At 39.1% G+C, this 24402-nt stretch overlaps 1 protein-coding gene across 1 annotated transcript in view; it reads left to right on the forward strand.

The window, feature by feature from the left end:
- The window catches only part of LOC126428046 (intermembrane lipid transfer protein Vps13), a 487343-nt gene that overhangs the window by 128952 nt on the left and 333989 nt on the right, over nucleotides 1-24402 (forward strand). The window contains exons 19-23 of the mRNA XM_050089923.1: nucleotides 67-343; nucleotides 6455-6684; nucleotides 14781-14939; nucleotides 17225-17359; nucleotides 19177-19349. Of these exons, the coding sequence (XP_049945880.1) occupies nucleotides 67-343; nucleotides 6455-6684; nucleotides 14781-14939; nucleotides 17225-17359; nucleotides 19177-19349 (974 nt within the window). The remainder of the gene's footprint in view (nucleotides 1-66; nucleotides 344-6454; nucleotides 6685-14780; nucleotides 14940-17224; nucleotides 17360-19176; nucleotides 19350-24402) is intronic.

The raw sequence follows: 24402 nt of genomic DNA on the forward strand, positions 1-24402 counted from the left end.
CTGCAAAATCTTCGGTGCACCTGTCCTACGTCGATAAGTGCTGACGGACGGTATTCTCCGATGCAGGTGGACCGTCTGTCTCCGGAGCTGCACACGAAGCACGGTTCGGTTCTGCAGCTGGTGGCCATCAGCTTCACACGGCTGACAGTGCTGCTCCACCAAGAGGGGCTGGCAGCCTTCCTCGAATACTTGCAGCGGCTCCAGGCGGTGCTGGAGAGGACGCAGGAGAGAGCGGCACGCGCCAGCGGCAAGCTGCCCTCGCGCCCGGCCGATGCCGGCAAGCTGGAAACCATCGCCGAAGATGAGGAGATGAAGCCTGTCGCACTACCGAAGCCCTCTAGTGGTACGTTCTGTTCCTATTGCGGCAATGTGGACTAGCTCTACGTCCTCTGATACTTGTAACTCAAATACTAACTTTTCTTTATTCCTCCCATTTTCACATCTAAACTGTATAGTGGCTTTATACTAAATACACTTTTCTGACCATTGTAGATTAAAACATAACTTAAGCCCATTTTACATGTACAGGGTGTATATGACCCAGGACAACCGGGAGATCTGGAAAAATCCAGAAATTTTTTCATCTGGGAGAAAACCGGGTGAAACCCAGGAATTCTTTTGAAATTCCGGGAATTTTTCATTGCTTTAGTTTTCAGTTAAATTTTTGGGATTTTGACTGGTTAGAACCAATACTCTAACAAAGAATATTACTGTATCCCGCCTCTGCAGAATAATACTGATAATACTGCAGGAACAAAACATGAACGAGTGGAGTGGAGGGGGGGCAGACGAAAATAAAACTTAAGCCACAAAGGAAATGCGCTGTATGCAACAGAACACAGTGCTCATAAAAGCGTCTGCCAACAGCAAAGAGTGTCAAAGGCTTTAGGAAGACTATGCAACGCTTCTTAACAACAAATTGCCTCTGATAAGCGTGAAGTGACAGCTGTTTACATTAGATTCATTTTAATGCAAGATCTTTTAATGTTTTACACATGCGAACAATCGGCCTTCTTGCGTCATCGTAGCTGCGCAAGTGCAGTGACACCTGTTATATGGCACTCTCTGGCAACTGCTGAACCGAACCTATTTCTAACAGGTCACAGGAAAATATTTGCGAATGGTGATTTGAAAAGCGTTACTTTGAAAGTTAATTTCCTTTTATGCAAGATGAACGATGTGCGAGAATGTACATCGAATTTCTTAAATCGCAGAGCATTTGACTCTCATTTGAAAATCAACTCTTTAGGGACAACCATCTGGAAGAATTTCTAGCCCAGAAGATCAGACATTTACGTCATTATTAAAAATTTTAGTGGCACATTTATGTGGTGTATCTTAAAGTGTAACACGCGGTAAAGAGATCAACATTATATGTGGAAGCTTATCTTCTCTTGCAGCTTATTAATCTTTGAGACCAATATTATATGTGAAAGCTTTTCTTTTCTTGTAGCAACAATATGTATATTCATTTAAACAATTAACTTCCCTTATTTGTGTGTTCGCACTACTTAAGAGTGATCTTGCTGTTGGCCGCCTACATCACATCTCCTAAGCTGTCATCAGCTGGCGAGATCACGTGACATGAGCTGTGACTGGCTTACGAAAGCGTGTCGCAATCTCGATTTCAATGCTTCGGAAAGTAACATGCGGTGTTTGGTGGAATTCGTAACACGAAAATATGCAGCGTACATGTTGCTGTACATCACAGATCTTTCCGAAAAGTGTTTTTTTCCCCTGAGTTTCATTTTCTAAAGTGTCGGGTAATTCTACATCAGTGTATAAAACCATAAACAGTCGAAGGATTGAGAAGTTTTACAGTGCCGAGGAAAAGTATACTGTCACTTAACACGTAAAAAGTGTATTTTCATCTGGGAGAAAGTGTATTCTCAACCGGAAAATCCAGGAATTTTTTTCCCTTGTCCATGTATACACCCTGACAAATCACTTTCTGGTCAAAATAAACTAGTCGAAGTGTGTGTCCCTTTCGTGCCTGAGTGTAAATCTACAACTGACCGTGACACAAGTGTGTCTATGAGAAGAGTGATCTATGGACCGTGCTGAGTGTGGAGCTGTAAATTTCCAAGTATGCTGCACGTGCACAGAGATAGGGGACTTTGGAGGCGTCTGCTAACATTGGAAGTTATTATCTATTCTTATCGATCTCACTCCTGTTATAGAAATGGATTTTATGCTTCCATGTCTTCCTAATCTGTATTATATTCTTTGGTTTGTTTTCGGGGAACACTGCAAAGATACACAAGGTCCCAGTATTTTTTTTGTATTAGTGTTCTCCTACAAAAGAGACAAAATACTAGAAAGCAAAAAATATTTACATTTTATGGAGAAATAAACCTACACTATGCATAATAAAAACACCGAAAGGTAAATGTATTTCAATGAAAATTATTTCAACAGTGAAAAAGTCAGAATTATTGTACGAGAAAAGTAATTTTTGTTGTTATCTGACACTTAGCAGGAAAATGAGATACGAAGGATAAGAACCTTCAACATCGCAGCGTGTCAGTAATCGTTCGTTAATATATTGAAAAACCAGAAACCCGCCTCGATTGCAAAAAAAGAACCTAGTGTTAACCTAGGTTTCGGCATAGATGACTACACGTTCTTCAGAACAATAAAACCCACACAAGTGCCTAAGAAGACCTTTGTCAATTATTAAAAGAACACAACAGCTATACATTAATAAATGAAAAAAAAAGGAAAACACAAACAGTACATATGTACAAAGTCAAAACCACTACTTAACTTAATAGTGTACGCTCCACCTCACACCAGCCTATGTTCGATGGGCCATGACCCGCCATAAACTGGCATTGTCCTGCTGGAATTGCTGAAGTCTGTCGGAACGCACATTGGACATGAATGGATGCACCTGATCAGACAGGATGCCTATGTACATGTCACCTTTCAGTGTCGTATCAGGTGTTCCGTATCACTCCAGCTGCACATGCCCCACACCATTACAGAGCCTTCACCAGCTTGAACAGTCCCGTTCTGACATGCAGGGTCCATGGATTTATGAGGTTGTCTTCATACCCATACATGTCCATCCACTCGTTGAAATGAGACTCATCTGACCAGGCAACATGTTTCCAGTTATCAACAATTGTTGTTGACAGGCCCAGGCAAGGCATAAAGCTTTGTCTCGTGCAGTCATTAAGTGGGCCTTTGGCTCAGGAAGCCTGTATTGATGATGTTTCATTGAATGGTTTGCCCACTGACACTTGAGGGCCCATCATTGAAATCTGAAACAATTTGCGGAAAGGTTGCACTACTGTCACGTTGAACGATTCTTTTCAGTCGTCGTCAGTACCATTCCTGCAGGATCTTTTTCCAGCCACAGATTTGGAGATTCGATGTTTTGACAGATCCCCACTTCATCTCTACCTCAGAGTTGCTGCATCCCATCACTCGTGTGCTGACTGTAAGATCATGTTCAAACTCACTTAAATCTTGATAACCTGCTATTGTAGCAGCAGTAACTGAGCTTACAACTCCACTGGACTCTTGTTGTGTTAATAGGCATTGCTGACCACAGCACCATATGCTGCCTGTTTACATATCTCTGTATTTGAATAGGCATGCGTACCAGTCTCTTTGGCACTTGTGTAAATGCTGCTACCGAAACATTTAATCTGAAAAGGAAAGACTTAATCTGAAAAGGAAAGGCTTAACCTGAGAAGGAAAGGCTTAACCTGAGAAGGAAAGGCTTAACCTGAGAAGGAAAGGCTTAACCTGAGAAGGAAAGGCTTAACCTGAGAAGGAAAGGCTTAACCTGAGAAGGAAAGGCTTAACCTGAGGAGGAAAGGCTTAACCTGAGGAGGAAAGGCTTAACCTGAGAAGGAAAGGCTTAACCTGAGAAGGAAAGGCTTAAACAGGAAACACCTTCCTGCTAATAAAAATACTGTATATTTTCAAGACTCTTTTGCCGACAGGACCTGCCACTAGCCTACCATCAGGTCTATTGAACTAATATATCTCGCCCCTGAAAATCTAGTTAATAATATACTTTTCAGTTTCAATTATCGGATGTAAGGTTCCTGCATCTAATGCCAAATGAACTGTTCCATCTAGTTTCTTTAACCATTAAATATGAGCTGTTGTTACTGCCACTTAATTTGGAAGAGTTGCAAGGAAGAATAATTAATGAGGTCACTGACATTGAACTGAGGTGTCTTTATATATTTTTAACTATAATGGAAAAAATTTCAAAGTGCAAAGCCTACACCTTTTCAGGTGAAGTACTGAAATGAATGTGCTGCTGGGTGAGATGTTAATTTACAATGATTTGTTGTACATGGGAATAAATGTGTTAATGAATGGAAAATGCTGATTAACACAGATGTTGGTTAATAATTAATTTAGCGTATGGGTATGTTCTACAGGGTGATTCTCATTAATGTTTAAAAAACCCTCAAATGAAATAGATGATGAAACTTCTTGGCAGATTTAAGCTGTGTGCCGGACCGAGACCCGAACTCGGGACCTTTGCCTTTCGTGGGCAAGTGGTCTACCATCTGAGCTACCCAAGCACGACTCACGCCCCGTCCTCACAGCTTTACTTCTGCCAGTACCTCGCCTCCTACCTTCCAAACTTAACAGAAGCTCTCCTGCGAACCTTGCAGAACTAGCACTCCTGAAAGAAAGGATATTGCGGAGACATGGCTTAGTCACAGCCTAGGGGATGTTTCCAGAATGAGAAGGTCCCAAGTTAGAGTCTCAGTCTGGCACACAGTTTTAATATGCCAGGAAGTTTCATATCAGTGCACACTCCGCTGCAGAGTGAAAATCTCATTCTGGTGTAGATGATATTTGGACAAGTAATTTAATATAAGACACAGAGGATCGCAAACGTCAGGAAATATCCAGCAAATGGATAACAAATGTTGAACGTGTATTACCACCAGATGATGTACTTCACCCCATGTGCAGCGGTTGGGCTTGGGTATGAGGAGATGATTAAGTGAGGTAACACTTGGATTTAAGCAAACTATGCAAATTTTGAACACCTTTTGTCAGTGCGATCTGTTGTAAATGTAGAAGTTACAAAATTGTTTTCCTTACTGTAACTGAGTAAAATGTGTTATGTCACGTTTCTTTCCTTTTGTCCCTTCTTTCTTGGTTTATATACAATATTTACTAAAGAAAATGTAGCTCATTTACTGGCAATGATGTAGTTGGAAGCTTATACTTATTGACTTGTGATGCAGTATGGCAGTTTTTCGTTGTATTGTACTTTACAATTAACCAGTGGAGACTGCAAGACCTATAAATAACAACATAAACACATTCTTCTAATGCAATGAAAAAAGTACCGCCTGCCAGATGCGAGACTCGAATCCTTAGCTCCACGTGCTGAAGTCGCGCACGTTGACCTGGACCCACACCAATGTCAATACTTGACTTTGGTTTGGATAATCCACGGCTGCACGTGCGGCAAGGTAAGTCATCTGCTGATATCACATGTTCAACATTTGTCATCTGCTTTTGTGGTATTTCCCAATATTTGTGGCCCTGTCTGCCTTATATTGAAGTACTTCTCTCAGCATAACTTATGTCGCTTTGGAAGTTTTTAAATGAAAAGTCACCCTCTTTAGTAGCTGGGTCTCTTTGCAAATGTGTTTCTTGAGTTTGGCCACATCCAGAATACAGTGATGAAATGAATGAATGAAGGTGTGTATAACACTTAGAGTAAGAAACATTTCAGATGTGAAGATACAATACTGTGCGACCGATCTCCTGATTTTCTAGATCAGCTGGCATGCTTGACTCAGCGCAACTGCTGTTTCTCTAAGAATGATGAATTTTTAATTCTTTGCAATGAAAACGTAGCTGAAAGAGTACCACATATGCAAATTTTTGTCAATGAAATGAAGTTGCTTAAGTTAAATGATGTAAAAAAGGTGTAAATTCCACATAACTGGAAAAGAATGAAATACTGTGTAACTGATGATTGGTGTAGGGACTTGAACCTGTCAGTCATTCTCAAAAACAAATCTCTACTCCATACGCTACTTTCAAGTGAGCGACAAATTCTTTCTCAGTGAGATCATCATCATACGAAATGATGGAAATGATGTCCATGTCCATTAAATGAAGCCTCAAATTGAGAATTGCTCATCAACCCAGAGAGGTATATAACAAGAAGTAAAAATGTATTGCATCTGTGTGTTCATTTGCAGCTACACAGCAACTTGACAGTCAGTTCCACAGTATTGCTTCTTTGGCCATGATGTGTGTATTTGTACATATTGCATAATCTCCATTAAACACAATTCATGAACATTGTACTAGCTGTACAGAGCTCAATTTTTACTGACCAGTTTGCTTCCCGTACACGGGAACTCATTTTATCACTCCACAACTTCAGGTGCAAGAGCTAACTTGTAGAAGTACATATTTATTCAGTAAATAATTATTCTTCAAATTACAGCCAAGCGTTCTCGGAGGACCACACATGTTATCGAGACCATAGACTTCAAGGTGACGGCCAGCATGCACAACCTGGAAGTTCGCGTTACGTGCAGAGCGAGACCTCTCGCCTCCGCCGCACTGCTAGGTGTCGATGCGACGATGGCCGTCAAGAAGTCTTACAAGGAGATAATTGCCCACCTTCGCAACATAACTGTCAACGACCCCAATCCGGAGTCATCCCACAGCCAGGTATGTTGCAGGAAAAAAAAAAAAAAATAATAATAATAGAGGGAAGCATTCCACGTGGGAAAAATATATCTAAAAACAAAGATGATGTGACTTACCAAATGAAAGCGCTGGCAGGTCAATAGACACAAAATTCTAGCTTTCGCAACCAACGGTTGCTTCGTCAGGAAAGAGGGAAGGAGAGGGAAAGACGAAAGGATGTGGGTTTTAAGGGAGAGGGTAAGGAGTCATTCCAATCCCGGGAGCGGAAAGACTTACCTTAGGGGGAAAAAAGGACGGGTATACACTCGCACGCACGCGCGCACACACACACACACACACACACACACACACACACACACACACACACACACACACACACGGTATATGTGTGGATGGATATGTGTGTGTGTGCGAGTGTATATCCGTCCTTTTTTCCCCCTAAGGTAAGTCTTTCCACTCCCGGGATTGGAATGACTCCTTACCCTCTCCCTTAAAACCCATATCCTTTCGTCTTTCCCTCTCCTTCCCTCTTTCCTGACGAAGCAACTGCTGGTTGCGAAAGCTAGTATTTTGTGTGTTTGTTTGTGTTAGTTTGTGTGTCTATCGACCTGCCAGCGCTTCGTTTGGTGAGTCACATCTTCTTTGTTTTTAGATATATTTTTCCCACGTGGAATGTTTCCCTCTGTTATATAACACAAGAAAATTGCAAGGGAGTTCTTTGTTTAGCCAGTAATTATCATAAAGAGTTGAAATTTAAAACCATGTAATACTCGAGGACAGTTGTACTTACTCTGATATTCCTATCACTGCTGTCATTCCCACTTTAAAACTGCATTGTGCACCCACCGACTACCACCTACTCCATCCTGACCACTGATTAATCATACAAAATCAAAGGCAGGGCAAGACAGAGAACCAAACATGTGTGTCTTCACGTTTTTGCGGTGCAGTGACTGATTCATTAAATTTTGAGAGTGTAGCTGCATGAACTATTTTTCTTCTTCTTCTTCTTCTCCTTTTTCTAATATTTTGGCCATATGCTTTCCAGCCATCTTCAGAGTGGGCCAACAGCCTGAAGCTACAGAACTTCTTCCATCATTTTAAATCACAGATACACAAGTACCCCAAGACATTGTTTAGCAGCAAAGAGTATGTGTAAATTTAACCTATAGTTAATGCAGTTGACCCATGCAGGGATCTTGACATATAATTATTAGCTGGACTGAAGTGACATCTTTGTAATTTTATTAAAGAAAGTATAAGATTTCTTGATTTGTCAGGTTGAAACTACTTCCTCTGTGAATTAAATTCTATGCGAAATGAATTTCAACAGCATCTTTCACCAAAAGAGTCCTAAAAGATGAAGTTGACATTAGAATTTTGACATTTTCGTACCGCATAGGGGGATGCCTCCCATTTTTGTATGTTTTGATGTGTCACAAGGATGATGGCACATCGGGACTGGCAGTTTATGGGAAGCCGACTCGTACGGACTTACGTTGTTGTTGTCTTCAGTCCTGAGACTGGTATGATGCAGCTCTCCGTGCTACCCTATCCTGTGCAAGCTTCATCTCCCAGTGCCTACTGCAGCCTACATCCTTCTGAATCTGCTTAGTGTATTCATCTCTTGGTCTCCCTCTACGATTTTTACCCTCCACGCTGCCCTCCAATGCTAAATTTGTGATCCCTTGATGCCTCAGAACATGTCCTACCGACCGGTCCCTTCTTCTTGTCAAGTCTTGCCACAAACTTCTCTTCTCCCCAATCCTATTCAATACCTCCTCATTAGTTATATGATCTACCCATCTAATCTTCAGCATTCTTCTGTTGCACCACATTTCGAAAGCTTCTATTCTCTTCTTGTCCAAACTATTCATCGTCCATGTTTCACTTCCATACATGGCTACACTCCATATAAATACTTTCAGAAATGACTTCCTCACACTTAAATCTATACTCGATGTTAACAAATTTCTCTTCTTCAGAAATGATTTCCTTGCCATTTCCAGTCTACATTTTATGTCCTCTCTACTTGGACCATCATCAGTTATTTTGCTCCCCAAATAGCAAAACTCCTTTACGCGTCTCATTCCCTAATCTAATTCCCTCAGCGTCACCCGACTTAATTTGACTACATTCTATTATCCTTGTTTTGCTTTTGTTGGTGTTCATCTTATATCCTCCTTTCAAGACACTGTCCATTCCATTCAACTGCTCTTCCAAGTCCTTTGCTGTCTCTGACAGAATTAAAATGTTATCGGCGAACCTCAAAGTTTTTATTTCTTCTCCATGAATTTTAATACCTACTCCGAATTTTTCTTTTGTTTCCTTTACTGCTTGCTCAATATACAGATTGAACAACATTGGGGAGAGGCTACAACCCTGTCTTACTCCCTTCCCAACCACTGCTTCCCTTTCATGTCCCTCGACTCTTATAACTGCCATCTGGTTTCTGTACAAATTGTAAGTAGCATTTCGCTCCCTGTATTTTACCCCTGCCACCTTTAGAATTTGAAAGAGAGTATTCCAGTCAACATTGTCAAAAGCTTTCTCTAAGTCTACAAATGCTAGGAACCTAGGTTTGCCTTTGCTTAATCTAGCTTCTAAGATAAGTCGTAGTGTCAGTATCGCCTCACATGTACCAACATTTCTACAGAATCAAAACTGATCCTCCCCGAGGTCGGCTTCTACCAGTTTTTCCATTCGTCTGTAAGGAATTCGTGTTAGTATTTTGCAACTGTGACTTATTAAACTGATAGTTCGGTAATTTTCACATGTGTCAACACCTGCTTTCTTCGGTATTGGAATTATTATATTCTTCTTGAAGTCTGAGGGTATTTCGCCTGTCTCATACATTTTGCTCACCAGATGGTAGAGTTTGTCAGGACTGGCTCTCCCAAGGCTGTCAGTAGTTCTAATGGAATGTTGTCTACTCCCGGGGCTCTGTCAAACTCTTCACGCAGTATCATATCTCCCATTTCATCTTCATCTACATCCTCTTCCATTTCCATAATATTGCCCTCAAGTACATCGCCCTCGTATAGACCCTCTATATACTCCTTCCACCTTTCTGCTTTCCCTTCTTTGCTTATTACTGGGTTTCCATCTGAGCTCTTGATATTCATATAAGTGGTTCTCTTTTCTCCAAAGGTCTCTTTAATTTTCCTGTAGGCAGTATCTATCTCACCTCTAGTGAGATAAGCCTCTACATCCTTACATTTGTCCACTAGCCATACCTGCTTAGCCATTTTGCACCTCGTGTAGATCTCATTTTTGAGACATTTGTATTCCTTTTTGCCAGCTTCATTTACTGCATTTTTATATTTTCTTCTTTCATCAATTAAGTTCAATATTTCTTCTGTTACCCAAGGATTTCTAGTAGCCCTCGTCTTTTTACCTACTTTATCCTCTGCTGCCTTCACTACTTATATTGACATGCAAATTCCAGTGTTCTCAGGTTATAAGTACCCTCAGAAATTTGGTTCAAAGAGCATGTAGCATTGCTAAGCAGAACAGTCTATGGATGGAACTTGTACACTTCAAAGAGTTTTTGAAGCCAATGGGTATTCTCCACAACATGCATGTAGCATGCTATGAATAAAACCTAAGGTGGAAGTAGGGAATGAGAAAGGAGGTAGAGAGAAATTTAAATCCATGGCTTTCCTAGCATACACAGGAAACATGTCATCAAAAATAGGTCAAATCCTCAGCAAGCACAAAGTTAGTTATTTTTCACCCTACACCAAAGGTAGTAGCATTTTTGGGTTTGTCAAAAATGACTTGATGTTCCACGAGGCTAGCGTTTAAAGATTCCTTGTGAGTGTAGCCTTTCATAAATCAGCCTTTCGTAATTTCAGTCCATGAAAGAAATTCACAGAACACTGTAGCAACACCCAATGCTAACAACTCGATGAGCAACCTGTTGGAGAGCACTACATTAGCACCAGTCACACTGTGTGGTACAAAAATGTCGAAATTCTAGTGTCAACTTCATCTTTTTGGAACTCGTGGTGAAAGAAGCACCTAATTTCATTCGGTGAAAAATTTAAGTAACAGAGATAGTGGTATCAACTTGGACTAATCGTGGAGTTCTTTGCTTTCTCTTGTAAACTTGAAAAGTTGTTACTCATTGCAGCGAATAATGATATATTGGCATTCATATGTGAATCGGCCGCATAGCCAAAGATTCAATTTATGCATACTCTTTTCCTCCAAACAATGTCTCTGGCTCATATGTATCACTAGTTTAAAACAACGGAGAAGGTGACCAAAAGGCATACTCCATATGTTCAGTTAATTTATAAATTACCTCGTTGCTGGTCTTCAGCTCCGAGAAGTCTGTGAATCCTCGACTTGTTTATAATTCTTCTTCTGTCTGTAGAAAAATTTCGCTTCTGCCAAAACCAATACTCAACAACTCTGATTTATAGGAAAGCTTTTATTAAACTTTTAATTACAAAATGTGATCAGTTGTTAAGCAACTAGGTACATCTTGTTTTTTAATGTACCCCAAGTTCCAAAGGCAAAAAACAAGAGTACATTAGTATGTATATTATTGTTATTTCCACCTTGTACAAGGTCTTGTTGCATGGAGAGTTCCTTCAAATACTTTCTTGGTGATTCTGTTGTTTTCCATTCTAGCCCCATGTCCAGCCAATTGCAGTCTCCTACTTTTTAATTTCTGGATGATAGTGGGTTGCTTCATTAACTGATACATCTCATTGTCCTTTCAAATTCTCCATACACCATTCTCCCCAAATTTTTTCATTTCTTTTCTTTCAAAAACATTCAGTTTTTCTCTTTCATTCTTTGTAAGTATCCAGCTTTCTGAACCATGGGGGAGATGATAGTGTTGTATATCTTCATCTTTCTGGTGATTGACAAAGCTTTACTTTTGAGTTGGTTGCTTAGTGAGTACAGACATCTTGACCCTGAGGCTATTCTTTCATTTATATCCATTGTTATGATGTTTTTACTGTTGAAACGTGATCTGAGGTATTTAAACTGAAGAACTTTTCTGAATTTAGACTGTTGGTCAATTTCAAAGTGAGGATTTGGGTTTATGACTCGACCTATTTCCATATATTTCGTTTTCTCTTGGTTAATCGAAGCCCCATTTTGCTTGCACTGTGCCTGAGAGATCTGTACATGTCTTTCAGTTCTTCTTCAGTTTCACTCAGCAACACTTATATCATCTCTCCCAAATCACTTTCTCTAATACAAGGATGAAGATGACACATGAAAGAGCATCTCCTTGTTGTAAGCCTGTTTTAATTGGAAAGGTGGGGGATACGGACCCTCAAAACTTCAGTGCTGCCTGGGAGCCATCGTGCACAGTTATATCATCCTAATGATTTTACTGGGTATACTAAATTCTCGTAATATGTTGTAGAGGCTACTTCTGTGGATGCTGTCATAGGCTCGCTATAAGTCAGTGAAGAGACAGTGAATATTTTTGTTAAATTCCCAGTATTTCTCAAAGATCTGTTGTATAGTAAACAAATTATCAGTTGTGGAACAGTTCGTTTGAAATCCAGTCTGGTAATCTTGAATAATGTTTTCTGCGTAAGGTTAAAGTTTTTCCATAATGATCGTTGACAGGATTTTGTATGTTATGTTCAGCAAACTGATTCCTCTGTAATTTCCACATTCCATTCTGTTTCCTTTCTTGTGTATGGAACAAATTACTGCAATTTTCCGATCTTCAGGCAGTGTTTTAATTTTCTGTATCATTGTGATAAGGTTATAAATTTCTTTGTGCAGTTTCCTTCCACCCTCTTTTAACATCTCTGCTAATATCTGGCCCTCACCTGCCTTGTTGTTTTGCAGCTTTTTAATGGTGTGGATCACTTCCTTTTCTGTGATTCTATGTTCGTCATTATTAATCCTGTCACTCTGACACTGGGTAATTGAAGGTTATGTTCGGATCAGTGAAATTTAACATTTCTGAGAAATACTCTTTCCATCTTTCTAGGATACCTTCCTGCTGTGTTAGCATATTTTCATTTTTATCTTTTATGAATAGGTTTTCAATTTGATAAACCCTCTTACTTTACTTCATATAGTGAAACAACTTCTTTGAGTTTCCATTCCTGCTTTCCACTTCTATAGATTCTAGGTCTCCAGTTAGCTATTTCCCTTTCTCTGTTCGTAGAACTCATGCTGTTTGTCTTCTAACCACCTTGAAGGTCTCTCTCCTGTCCTCACTCTCCTTATTATGCTGCCACAATGTCCTTGCTTCTTTCCTCTTTTCCACTGCTCTCAGACACATTTTTGTTGAACCATTGCTGTTTCTTCGTTTTCTTTTTCCTGCCCAATGTTTTTTCTGCTGCATCTGTTACTACAATCCATTCTTTCCTAAGCCTTCTCGATACTATTTTCCTCCCCAGCTTCTTGCAATGCTGTTAGTCGATTATTTATTTCAATTGCTTGGGTTTCTTTAAAAGAATGAATTTCTTTAACAGATTCTTTGCCACCTCCAATTACTTAGCTTGTCATGATAGCAATTACAGCTTTAACATTCAGCACAGCATGGAGCTCGTGCAGAATACTTCCGACAAAAGTACAAGGCGTACAACTTTACTTCCGCCATTTTTTCCCCAACATTTGAGGCTTTAATGAAACAAATTGGTTACACATGTATTATTCAAAGTATTTTCCATCGCTGGCCTTTACTTCCTCCCATCTTTTGGGCAGTGTACGAGTCCCGCGTCAAAAAAATTGTTCATCTTTAGAAGCAATCCACGAATCGATCCAATTTGTGACTTCTTCATGAGATCGGAAGTGTTGGTCAACCAGGCCATGCGCCGTTGATCTAAACAGGTATAGTCAGAGGGAGCAATGTCTGGAGAATATGGCGGGTGGGATAGGAATTCCCATTTTAACGTTTCCAAGTACGTTTTGACCTTTTTTGCTACGTGGGGTGGAGCATTGTCGTGCTGCAAAATCACTTTATCGCGCCTCTCGCTGTATTGTGGCCAAACGTATTAATTGTGTTCGATAACGAGCATCACTTGGTTCTAACACCTCATAGTACACAGTGCTGAGCTGGTCCCGCCAAATGCAGAGTATGATCTTGGAGCCTTATACTTGAGAACATTCGATGAGACTTAGCTGCTGTTTTTTTCATATTGAAACAAAACAGTAACACCTCCTGCAAATGAAGAGAATTAGGCTCGTAAGCTGACATTTTCAATACAGAACAGCTTAATGTTCAGTCTTCATAGATTTTAATGGCATAGTGCACCATGATTTGTTGCCACTAGGTCAAAGGATTGGTAAGGAGTATTCTGTGTAAGTATAATGCCATTTGTGTGAAGGAACCTGAAACTTTCTCGAATTTGTGGTGAAACAGTTTGTGTCTCTTACACAACAATAGTTCACCTGCTCAAACTTCATTGCTTGTTTGTAAATTTTGTCCTAATACAATACTACAATACTGTAGTGATTTTCAGTGTCCATGTTCACCCTGTCTCTCTTTTCTGTTCCCAGGACTAAAGGAAAACTGTGAAGGACTATCTTTCTACTAGCATAGATGAGAATAGAAAAGCATTCCTGAGACATCTAAAAGCTATCCCATTGATGAAGTCCCACAAGTGTTTCAGGCATTGGAAAATCCACTGGAATAAGTGTATATATCTGTTGGGACCATTTTGGAGGAGAAAACATTCATGCAAACTAATAAATACAATTCTCTCCCCCACCTTCCAAAAAAGAACACTAAGCTGTTGGAATTATAGCTCTTTCCAGTTGCCCCCAAACAGTCCTTGTTTACTTCCTCATGAAATCTTGTAAAAGCTTTTCTACTTCTTTTAATTTGGTGCCAGTAAGGACTTTGAAACTTGCAGTAAAGGCCTTGGCAAGTTTCACTCCAGCATAAAGTGTACGTTTCCATATAATGTTGTTTTGTGGCCATTCTTGCAGGCTTTTGAGATTATCCTTGTTTTTGACCAGTGCAGCTCACATGTTGAATCTGGTATCACTGTTTTCACAAGCACTATTACTTTCAAAATTTATGTATTAAAAATGGCAAGACAGTAGGTTTTCGGAACAGGTTATGTCAAGATTTTCTGGGTCTGGCACTGCAAGTAATTGTGTATTGCCTTACTGCTTTGCAGATACTGTCTGTAGTTGGAGAAGAAGCACTGTCTGCACGTGTGGTGATCTTTGACCTGGACGAAGCTGTCGATACTTTGGACAAAGTGGATATGTCTGTGAGAGTGTCGATGGCCTGTGTCAAAGTCGTCTTCCTCAACTGGTTTGTCACCACGATGCTGGTAAGTATTGCGCCAACCGGCTCGTCTCATTACGGTAATATCTGTGTCTTTGAAGACATTTATCGTGTAACACATTCGCGTAGGATACATACAATTGAAATTGGAGAGCTTCCTGAGGCCTGTGTGAATGAGACAGCACTCTGATTATTTCCATTATTTCTTTGTGTGAATGTGCTACTGAACAAAGCAGTCCAGGTACTATTTCCTTAAAAATTCAATCCAAAGAGGATCTTCTAACCATTTATCTGTGCTGTAAATTGTGAATCGTTCATGATTGAGATTGAAGTCTTTATTGCTTTTCGACATAATTTCTACCTTTATTACCTTCTTACAGTCACCTTCTCATAGTTTCTTGAAGCAGTGGACCTCCTTTGTCATGCCAATCCTTCTGCTGTGTGACTCATCTATGCCAACTCACAATGAAATCGTGCAACTGCTTTTTAAGGGGGGTAGGACGTCAAACGGGCCGACTTCGAGAAGGAGAGGCACCACAGGACATTTTAATTTGCACTGTCTATACTTTTACAAATAAATTCATAAAACTTTGTCAGCATGACCATGACCAGGAAGGATTCAGGATTCACTCTCATAGCAGTGGAAGTTCAAGAACACGAAAAAATGATATTTTTTAAATGTGAAATTTCATGATTTTTTTTTTCAATTACTGTTGGCGGCATTTTTTGCTATAGGTACACTTTTCATAAGTAAGAGAGATTCTTCGATGAATTTTGCACAGCTTAAAAACCATATTTACAGGTGTATGAAACTCTAGAATTTATTTAATCTATGGAAAAATGAATGGGCTGTTACGTTTTAAGCTTCGTTTTTAGAGAAAACTCGAATTTTATAGTTAATTATCTCAATTTTTACCACAGTTTTTAACAGATTAGGGAAATTCTAGAGTTTCATACACCTGTAAGTATGGTTTGTATGCTGTGCAAAATTCATTGAAGAATCTCTCTTACTTACGAAGAAAAGTGTACCTACAGCAACAAATGCAGCCAATACCAAGTGAAAAAATGATGAAATTTCACAAGTAAAAAAAATGTTTTGTTATGTTTTTGAACTTCCTCTGTTATTAGTGTGAATCCTGAATCCTTCCTGGTCATGCTGACAAAGTTTTATGAATTTATTTGCAAAAGTATAGACAGTGTAAATTAAAATGCCCTGTGGTGCCTCTCCTGCTCAAAGTCGGCCTGTTTCACGTCCTACCCCCCTTAAAGAACTTTTCTGTATTTTGGTGCTCCTATGTAACAATTACAACATTGCGTACCCAGATTCCTTATTAATCAGAACAACATCTCTGAAGTGAATCTCGGAACAGAAGAGAATGACATTTCTCTTAGACTTCTTTCAGCTCTGTCTGGGTGTTGTCATCATAGGCAGTGCCCCTTCCTGAATCGGTGTCCTACCCTGATGATGATCCGTGCTTGCGCCTCTCACTGCAGTTCTGTACATTGATCAAACCAGTGTGTGCACTGTGGAAAATTCTCTACTTGCTAACAACCTAAACCAAGTTTTTTCATAAACATCTTTCATCCGATTGTGTGGAGAAAGGGAACAAGATGTTATGCCAGGAGATGGACTGATTTGTGTGATAAATAATATATACAAATCTCTCCAAGAAGGTTTTTTGTTTGCCACAAAGCCCTGATTAGAGCTCACCATTCCTTTATACAGCACAACCCACACTCGAATGTTATCATTCGATTTAGAGCAATGCACAACAGTTGAACAAATTAAAAACCTTAACCATATTTTTGTTCCAGTTTTGATAAATTTTCAGATCTTTGCATTGTTAGTGTTACTGTTTATCCTGGATTGTTTGTGAAATTTCCTGTTATTTAGACAATGAGTACACATTTCTGATTAGATATTACTTAATAATTTACATGAATTGTCACTCTCTGTCTCACCACTTTGCTAACAGATATATTTGTACACGTTCTTTGACTAACTATTTTAAAGATGTTTTCATTTTATGTGCCATGTCACAACCAGTTGTGTGTACTTGCAGTTAGAGAGAGAGAGAGAGAGAGAGAGAGAGAGAGAGAGAGAGAGAGAGAGAGAGCGGGGGGCGGGGGGACGGGGGTTCAGTAATATTCAAACTTGTCAGCAACTGCCTTCTTTGGATTTGGTTAAGTGTATTATTGCTGCAGAATCAAACATAAAGCACCTTATAGTCGCAGAATGTGTGTAGTTTATAGAATAAATTGAATGTCTATTTGCGTGGGACTGTTGAGGAAATGTTATCGGGACTCGCCGCACTCTGGTGTCTTCCACAGAACTTCCTGAGCAGCTTCCAACAGGCGCAACAGAGCATTATTGACGCAGCGCACGACGCAGCAGAGGCGGCGAAGCAGAACGTGCAGCAGGCCTACACCAAGGCAGTCCGCATTTCATTGGACGTAGACCTCCAGGTGAGTGTTGCTGCTGTGCTTCCTGTAGATCATTAGGACATCGGGAGGAATTAGTTAATGATGGTGTGGCAAAGATAAACTCATATAATCGATAAAACTGTAATAGACCTGTGACTGTATCATCTTGTTACGAGGATCTAGGTTTGTTATATCAAGTTGTGAGGCAATTTTCTATTTTGTAGATCCCATTAACACCACAGTATGCTAATATTTTATTCAGCAACCTATTTACACTTGTTATTTTTTTAAAATTAAGTTGTTGTCACCTTTGACCTGTAAAATTGCTATTATTATTATTATTATTGTTATTATTCCTGGTTTTATGGTACGGTTATATTTTCCGATTACCCAGGGTTCACAGCAAATTTAATTTTCATTCTCCACTTGTGCCCACCTGTCTGTAGATTTTCATCAATATTTTTTCTTCTAATTAATGTCTGAATCCCTTATATGTGTGTGGCCATGATCTCCCTCTTTTCTTCCTTTCTGATGGTTCTCATTTTGTAATCCATCGTGGCACACTCTCCTCTGATATCCATTTTATAGTCCATACAATACAAGTTGTTTTTCGTCCACAAGATGCATTCATTCTCTTACTGTTGATTTAGTTTCTGACCGTTTTCTGCCTATATATCCCTGTAGTTCATCTCAGTTGCTATCAGTCTTTCCATTAATTGAGATTTAACTGTCCGTACTTGTGACCTATATGTCGTAATGCTTCTAATAGGTGTTCTGAAGACTTTTTTCTTTTGTTTCCTGTCTGTTCTGTAAACCACATAAAATACCATTTTATGCTCCAGTAGTGACATTTTCAGCATTCATCCCTAAATTAATTTCCTTATCTTGTTTATCACCTTGTCTGATTTATCCTCATAGATATTTGCACTTTTCAGTATGTGTAATCATTCCCATTCGTTCTTCCCTTGTCAGATGTTGATTACCATGTATTTTGTTTTATTCCTGTTGACCTGTTGGGTCTGTTTTTTATGCTCCTCTATTAATTTCCTGGTGATAAAATTTTGTATTTTATTATGTGTGATAAAATTATGCATTTATAAAATCCATGATTGCAGATTTCGGCTTTAGCCATTTTAAAGTGGAAACCAACGAAAGCTTGATGGTTTAGTGCAATATGTTCACTGTGTGGTCTTACAATAGCATTCCTATCATTAGAAGTGACCACAGAAGGTGCTTTAAAAATAGTGAAATACATCCAGTCCATAAGACTTCACAAGCAATATGAGGTGGAGCTTTATTGTGCATTGAAACAGTTGAGCCAGAGCTCACACTTCTGTAGAACAGGTATCACATGTTGGCATAGCAGGTCACAGTAATGTATGCCTTTCACACTGCACATCCTAGGTCCTCAGGGACAGAGTTCTTCAAAGAAAAATGGACCAATCGTGAAATGTGCCATGAAACCACACCACACAGTGATGTGATCACTATACAGGTGAAATTCGTGAACGTTCAATGATGGTAACAATCCCCATATACAACAATTGTGAACTTCAGAAACATGTTATACATCTCCAGTGTGAAAAGAGGACCTCCTCAAATTCTTTTAATGTGTTGATACTCACAAAGAACAACAACACTATTGCTGTTATATTGATAAAATAGCTTTGAGTAATGCCCTGCTCACCTTGTCCAGATTCATGTTGACTGTCTACAAATGTATTGCATTATAGGCATTGAATGCATGTTTAGGCATATATTTGAAAAGTGTAAAATTGCAATAGAATTTCATTGGTAGGTTTCTTTTGCTCAGTCTGTTGATATGGAGGCTGTTTGTGACATGTATTTCCTGTTCACAGGCCCCTATTGTAATCGTCCCTACAAATTCGAAGAGTGCCGATGCTATTATGCTGGACTTTGGTAAGCTGACTATCAAGAACAAATTCCACAACATAACTACAGAGGATAAATCTGGACATGTTGCCGTTATCGACGACATCCGCCTGGGACTTGTCGACCTGAAGGTGGCAAGGTTTGTAGCCTTTCATTTATTTCACAGCATTAGCAGTCACATTGACTAGTTGAATGTGGTTATATAGTGGCCAGAAAGGAGACTGGAAAGTTTTGAAAATTTGTAGTTTGATGTAATACAAATTAAGAGTTTTCCACCTTTAATTTCTCCCAAAATAAAAATATGTGTAGTCCTCTCCACCCTTCTCAATAACATGAAAATGGTGCTGTTTTCCAGTTTACATGATTATATGCTAAACTGAAAAATTTTGATGGTGATCATCTTCATTGTCCAACACACTATTTTGGAGTGATTACACGTTGATATGATAGTGTTATGCCATATGCCTGGTGTTTTTCAGTGTTTTGCACTCTGAGTGATATTCTTCATTCTCATTTTCATTCACTTTCACTAATTCTCTGTCCCTCCTCGCCTTCTCCAAAAAATAAATCCCATTTTTCATGATGTCTTGTCAGTTACTCTTGTTCTTCCATTCAACCCTTTGTGTATGTAGGTTGTTCTGAAAGCTTTTGAAGAACTTGATGCATTTAGACTTCTTTTATAGTGCATTAGAGTATGGAAATTGCGGTGTTACATATCATTTCAGAAGAATCGTGTTTAATCCCGTGTCTACCTTGCCGACAAATGATGCTCACGACCTACAAGAAGATGTAATCGTGTAATATTAAGGAGAGGGCAACTGTTGTGGATTTTTATTATGTATTTCATCTCGAGGGATGAAGCGTGTTGTTGAGGTGAGGCAATGATTGCATAAACTTCAAAAGTAGAAGTAACCACGGACGCATTTGTGCTTTGTCCACGGCTCATTGCCCCAGGTCAGAGGAGTGTTTCAGCCCTGGGCAGAGAGACACACACATGACATTTGGGAAAGTGACTGAAGCAAATTAAATAATATATTTTAATATATATTCACTCTCATCTAGTAATGATTGGTCACCTTGACGTTTGCACTCTTTTCTAAGCTCTGGACAAGATAAGTGAAATTCCTGTTTTAAGAGTGTCTTGTACACAAATATTTATTGTACGATTATAGAAGAATATATATAGGTATTATTGTTGAAGAATCTCTTCTCAATTATTTTATGGGGATGAATGTCATGCTGAAGAATCTTATTTCCAGTGTTTTTCATGACTGCCAAAGGAAAGACTTGCACCATACAGTCCGGATATAATAATAGCGTAGGTGCCTATCAAAGCTGTGAGCAACCAACAGACTCAAAGCAGAAAATATTGAGTTGAAACAACACATTCTAGCAGCGAGGTGACAGGGCTCAGAACAGTTAATACTGGAACTTGATCAGATGCATAAAGAATGTTAACAATGAAAAGAAACTGGGAAGAAATTGAAATTTCAGTTGAAGATTTTTTGAGAAGTTATTGTTGTTTCAATTGACATCCAAGTAGACAACAAAACATTAAGAAAAATTACACTGATAAATACATGCACCAGAAGTCAAGCATTTAAGAAGAAATTATTTTTTTGCTAAATAACAACCAATGTTATCAGCAATAGATGTGACACAGTAAGTTATTAAGTTCATTAGTCAAAAGACTGGCAGCCAACACTGCTGAAAAGGGTGATGACTACGTGTATTAGGTCCCCTGCACAGATGTAACAAGTAGCGGTATCATCGGAAGTTGCCCACAGCAGTCCAGTTTCACCTAATACTGTGTCCCAGCTCATTATCAGTGTCATGGTCGCAACAAATTTTTTCTGATGAATTGTGTTAGAGCCAAATTGAAATTTTTTAATGGTGTTTATTGGGTGTGCTTTAAGTTGATTTTGTGTCCCTAAGTTAGTTTTTCTTCTCTTTCTCAATTTGCCAGTTTTTAGTGGTGAGATATTATTTCTAAACCTATCGCTTTTGTAATTGTATGCCAGTGCACACTAGAAAACTGGAGGAGCACTTCAAAGAATTTTTGACTAACTGGAGTGAACAATTTAGGGAATAATGAAGCAGTCAGATGCCAGTCTAGATACAAATACTCTGAATTACAAGCAGTTTTAAAGGTTGAAGTAGATGAGTTAAAGAATTCATTAAAAGCAGAATTAAATGCAACAATAGGTGCTTAGAGTGATGAAGTTGAGCAAGCCATCTCTGAGACTAATGCTAAGTAAGATGTAACTAATACCAAGTTAGATCAGTATGTTATTGACTAGTGTCGGCAAAACTTGGAAATAAATTTAAAATATATACAGTTAAAAGACAACGTCTTAAATGTAAAATGGGAGTTACGTCTAAGGTCACATTTAGCTATCGATCCAGTTAATGGATATTCTACTGAGCTGCATACAGATTTTAAACAAATCTGTCGGGGAGGTAAAAGAAGGTATGGTCAGAAGGGGGAGGGGGCGGGGGGGGGGGGGGGGGGGGGAGATACAGTTAGAGAGAGAGAGAGAGAGAGAGAGAGAGAGAGAGAGAGAGAGATCACTTGACTTAACGTAGTTTCAATAACATTAATTTGTTATTAACAAATAGCCACACTCTGATCCTGTCCCTATATATACAGCTCAAGAATGAAACCAATCTTGTTGGTCCACTGGGGCTAGTTGCATGGCTATAAGGTGGGTAGGGGAGTGGTGGTGACCTTGAATCTGGGCCATTATTCCCAAGGTCAAGTGTAATTTCATAGGAAGGAGGGCTGACCATGAATCTACACTACTTTTTTAATAAAGTAAGAGGAACACTGATGTCTGTAACATTGTATGGTGGGAGTTCTTTTACTGTCACTTAAATCACGTGATAGCCGGCTCAGCGTATACAGCTGCTATTATGAGGGCACTGCCATCTGAATAAAGTGTCACTTGGGCTCTCTTCACGAAATGTAACACAATACGTGTGTGTTACATACAAATTGTAATTACTTAACTCTTAGAAATTTAATTGATTATTCACATAATATAGCATTGTATTATTATCGTTGTTGTTGCTATTGTTTTCTGTCTTATTGTTGGTGTGAATTTCATAGCTTAAGAATTTGACATTGTACTTTTGTCTGTTCCTTGTTTGTTTTTAGAAGTTCCAGATATGCTACAAAGAACTTTGATTCATTTTGCAAATTTTGGATAAAAATCAAGTACTGTATTTACACGAATCTCAGCCGTACTTTTTTTCCGGGTTTTGTAATCCAAAAAACCGCCTGGGCTTAGAATCGAGTGCAAAATAAGCGGAAGTTCTCAAAAATGTTGGAAGGTGCCGCCACAACTAACTTCTGCCGTCGAATACACACACACACACACCTAAAACAAAGGTGATGTGACTTACCAAACAAAAGCGCTGGCACGTCGATAGACACACAAACATACACACAAAATTCAAGCTTTCGCAACAAACTGTTGCCTCATCAGGAAAGAGGGAAGGAAAGGGAAAGACGAAAGGATGTGGGTTTTAGGGGAGAGGGTAAGGAGTCATTCCAATCCCGGGAGCGGAAAGACTTACCTTAGGGGGAAAAAAGGACAGGTATACACTCGCACACACACTCATATCCATCCGCACATACACGTGTGTTGTGAGAGCTTGAATTTTGTGTGTATGTTTGTGTTTGTTTGTGTTTGTTTGTGTGTCTATCGATGTGCCAGCACTTTCGTTTGGTAAGTCACATCCATCTTTTCGTCTTTCCCTCTCCTTCCTTCTTTCCTGATGAGGCAACAGTTTGTTGCGAAAGCTTGAATTTTGTGTGTATGTTTGTGTTTGTTTGTGTGTCTGTCGACCTGCCAGCACTTTCATTTGGTATATATATATCTATATAGACACACACACAAATTCCGTATTGTTGTTCATCTTCAAATGTAGCAGCATTTCAACGTACTATGGAGATCCGACTGACAAGACTGTTTGGGATGTTTGTCAATATGGCCAACTCTACGTTCTGAATTTTTTCCTACCTGTGGGAAGACGCTGTTGCTAATAGGAACTTTTATGAATTGTGAATCACATGCAGTATTCTCTTCACCATAAGAATAATATGAATATAAACATTTTGTCATGTATTCTTTCATGTTTGCTGCTATTTCATTTAAATCCTGTTTGCCTAAAAACTACGAAACTAGAGTGAGACAACAGCAAACGCGGAAGAATATACATATCATGTCATGTTTATATTTGTATTATTCTTATGCCTAATACTGATACAGTCATAAATGAAGCACAGCAATTGACTAGATTTTTAAATCTAAGATGACTCTAATTTATGTGCAGAATGTAATGTACTAAAAAGGCGTCTGCATTGATTTTCAAATGGAGAAAAATTTTCGCTAAACTCTCGTTCAGAACATCTTCTATCATACGCAGTCTATTATTTGGTTCTTGTTGATCCTTATCAAAGAAAGCTGCAGTGTCAGTAACAACAAATAGCAGTCTCTTGCCTTTGTTTCGCTAATGAGACAATTCCTCTCTTTTTTTTTGTATCGTAAGCGGCGGTGGCGCGCACAAAAGCAAGCCATGCCGCGAGCAACGACAGGTCGTAAACACACATTATCAGAATGTGACAAACAATGTATGACACAGTACAATAATGCATTTTCAGCTTAGAGTGACGTAAAAGCCTAAAACAAAGAGAACGGCACGTGGAAAAGGAAGGGTACCCGTCTCAATACGGACGGAGCACCTGACGCATAGCAATGGCTACCTTGTAAAGCTTAACTGCTAAGCTTACGACTCGAACCAAACTATTGTAGCTGTATCGTCATTCATTCAACCTAAATTGTATCTCATATTACAATGGACCAACTTTGTTTCGATTTGGAGGTGCGGCCTAAAACTTTTCTCTCCCTTGAATTTCAAGTCTCAAATTTCAGGTGCGGCTTAGATTCGGGAAATTTTTTTTTCCTTGATTTAGAGTCTCATTTTTCAGGTGCTGCTTAGATTCGATTGCAGCTTAGATTCGAGTAAATACGGTAACTAATACCAAGTTAGGTTAGCATGTTATTGATTAGTGTCAGGAAAATTGGAAATAAATTTAAAATATTACAATTAGAAGACACTGTCTTTAATATCTTAAATATAAGATGGGAGTTACGTCTAAGGTCACATTTAGCTATCCATCCAGTTAG

Source organism: Schistocerca serialis, chromosome 12 (assembly GCF_023864345.2).
Source record: "Schistocerca serialis cubense isolate TAMUIC-IGC-003099 chromosome 12, iqSchSeri2.2, whole genome shotgun sequence".
Lineage (NCBI taxonomy): Eukaryota > Metazoa > Arthropoda > Insecta > Orthoptera > Acrididae > Schistocerca > Schistocerca serialis.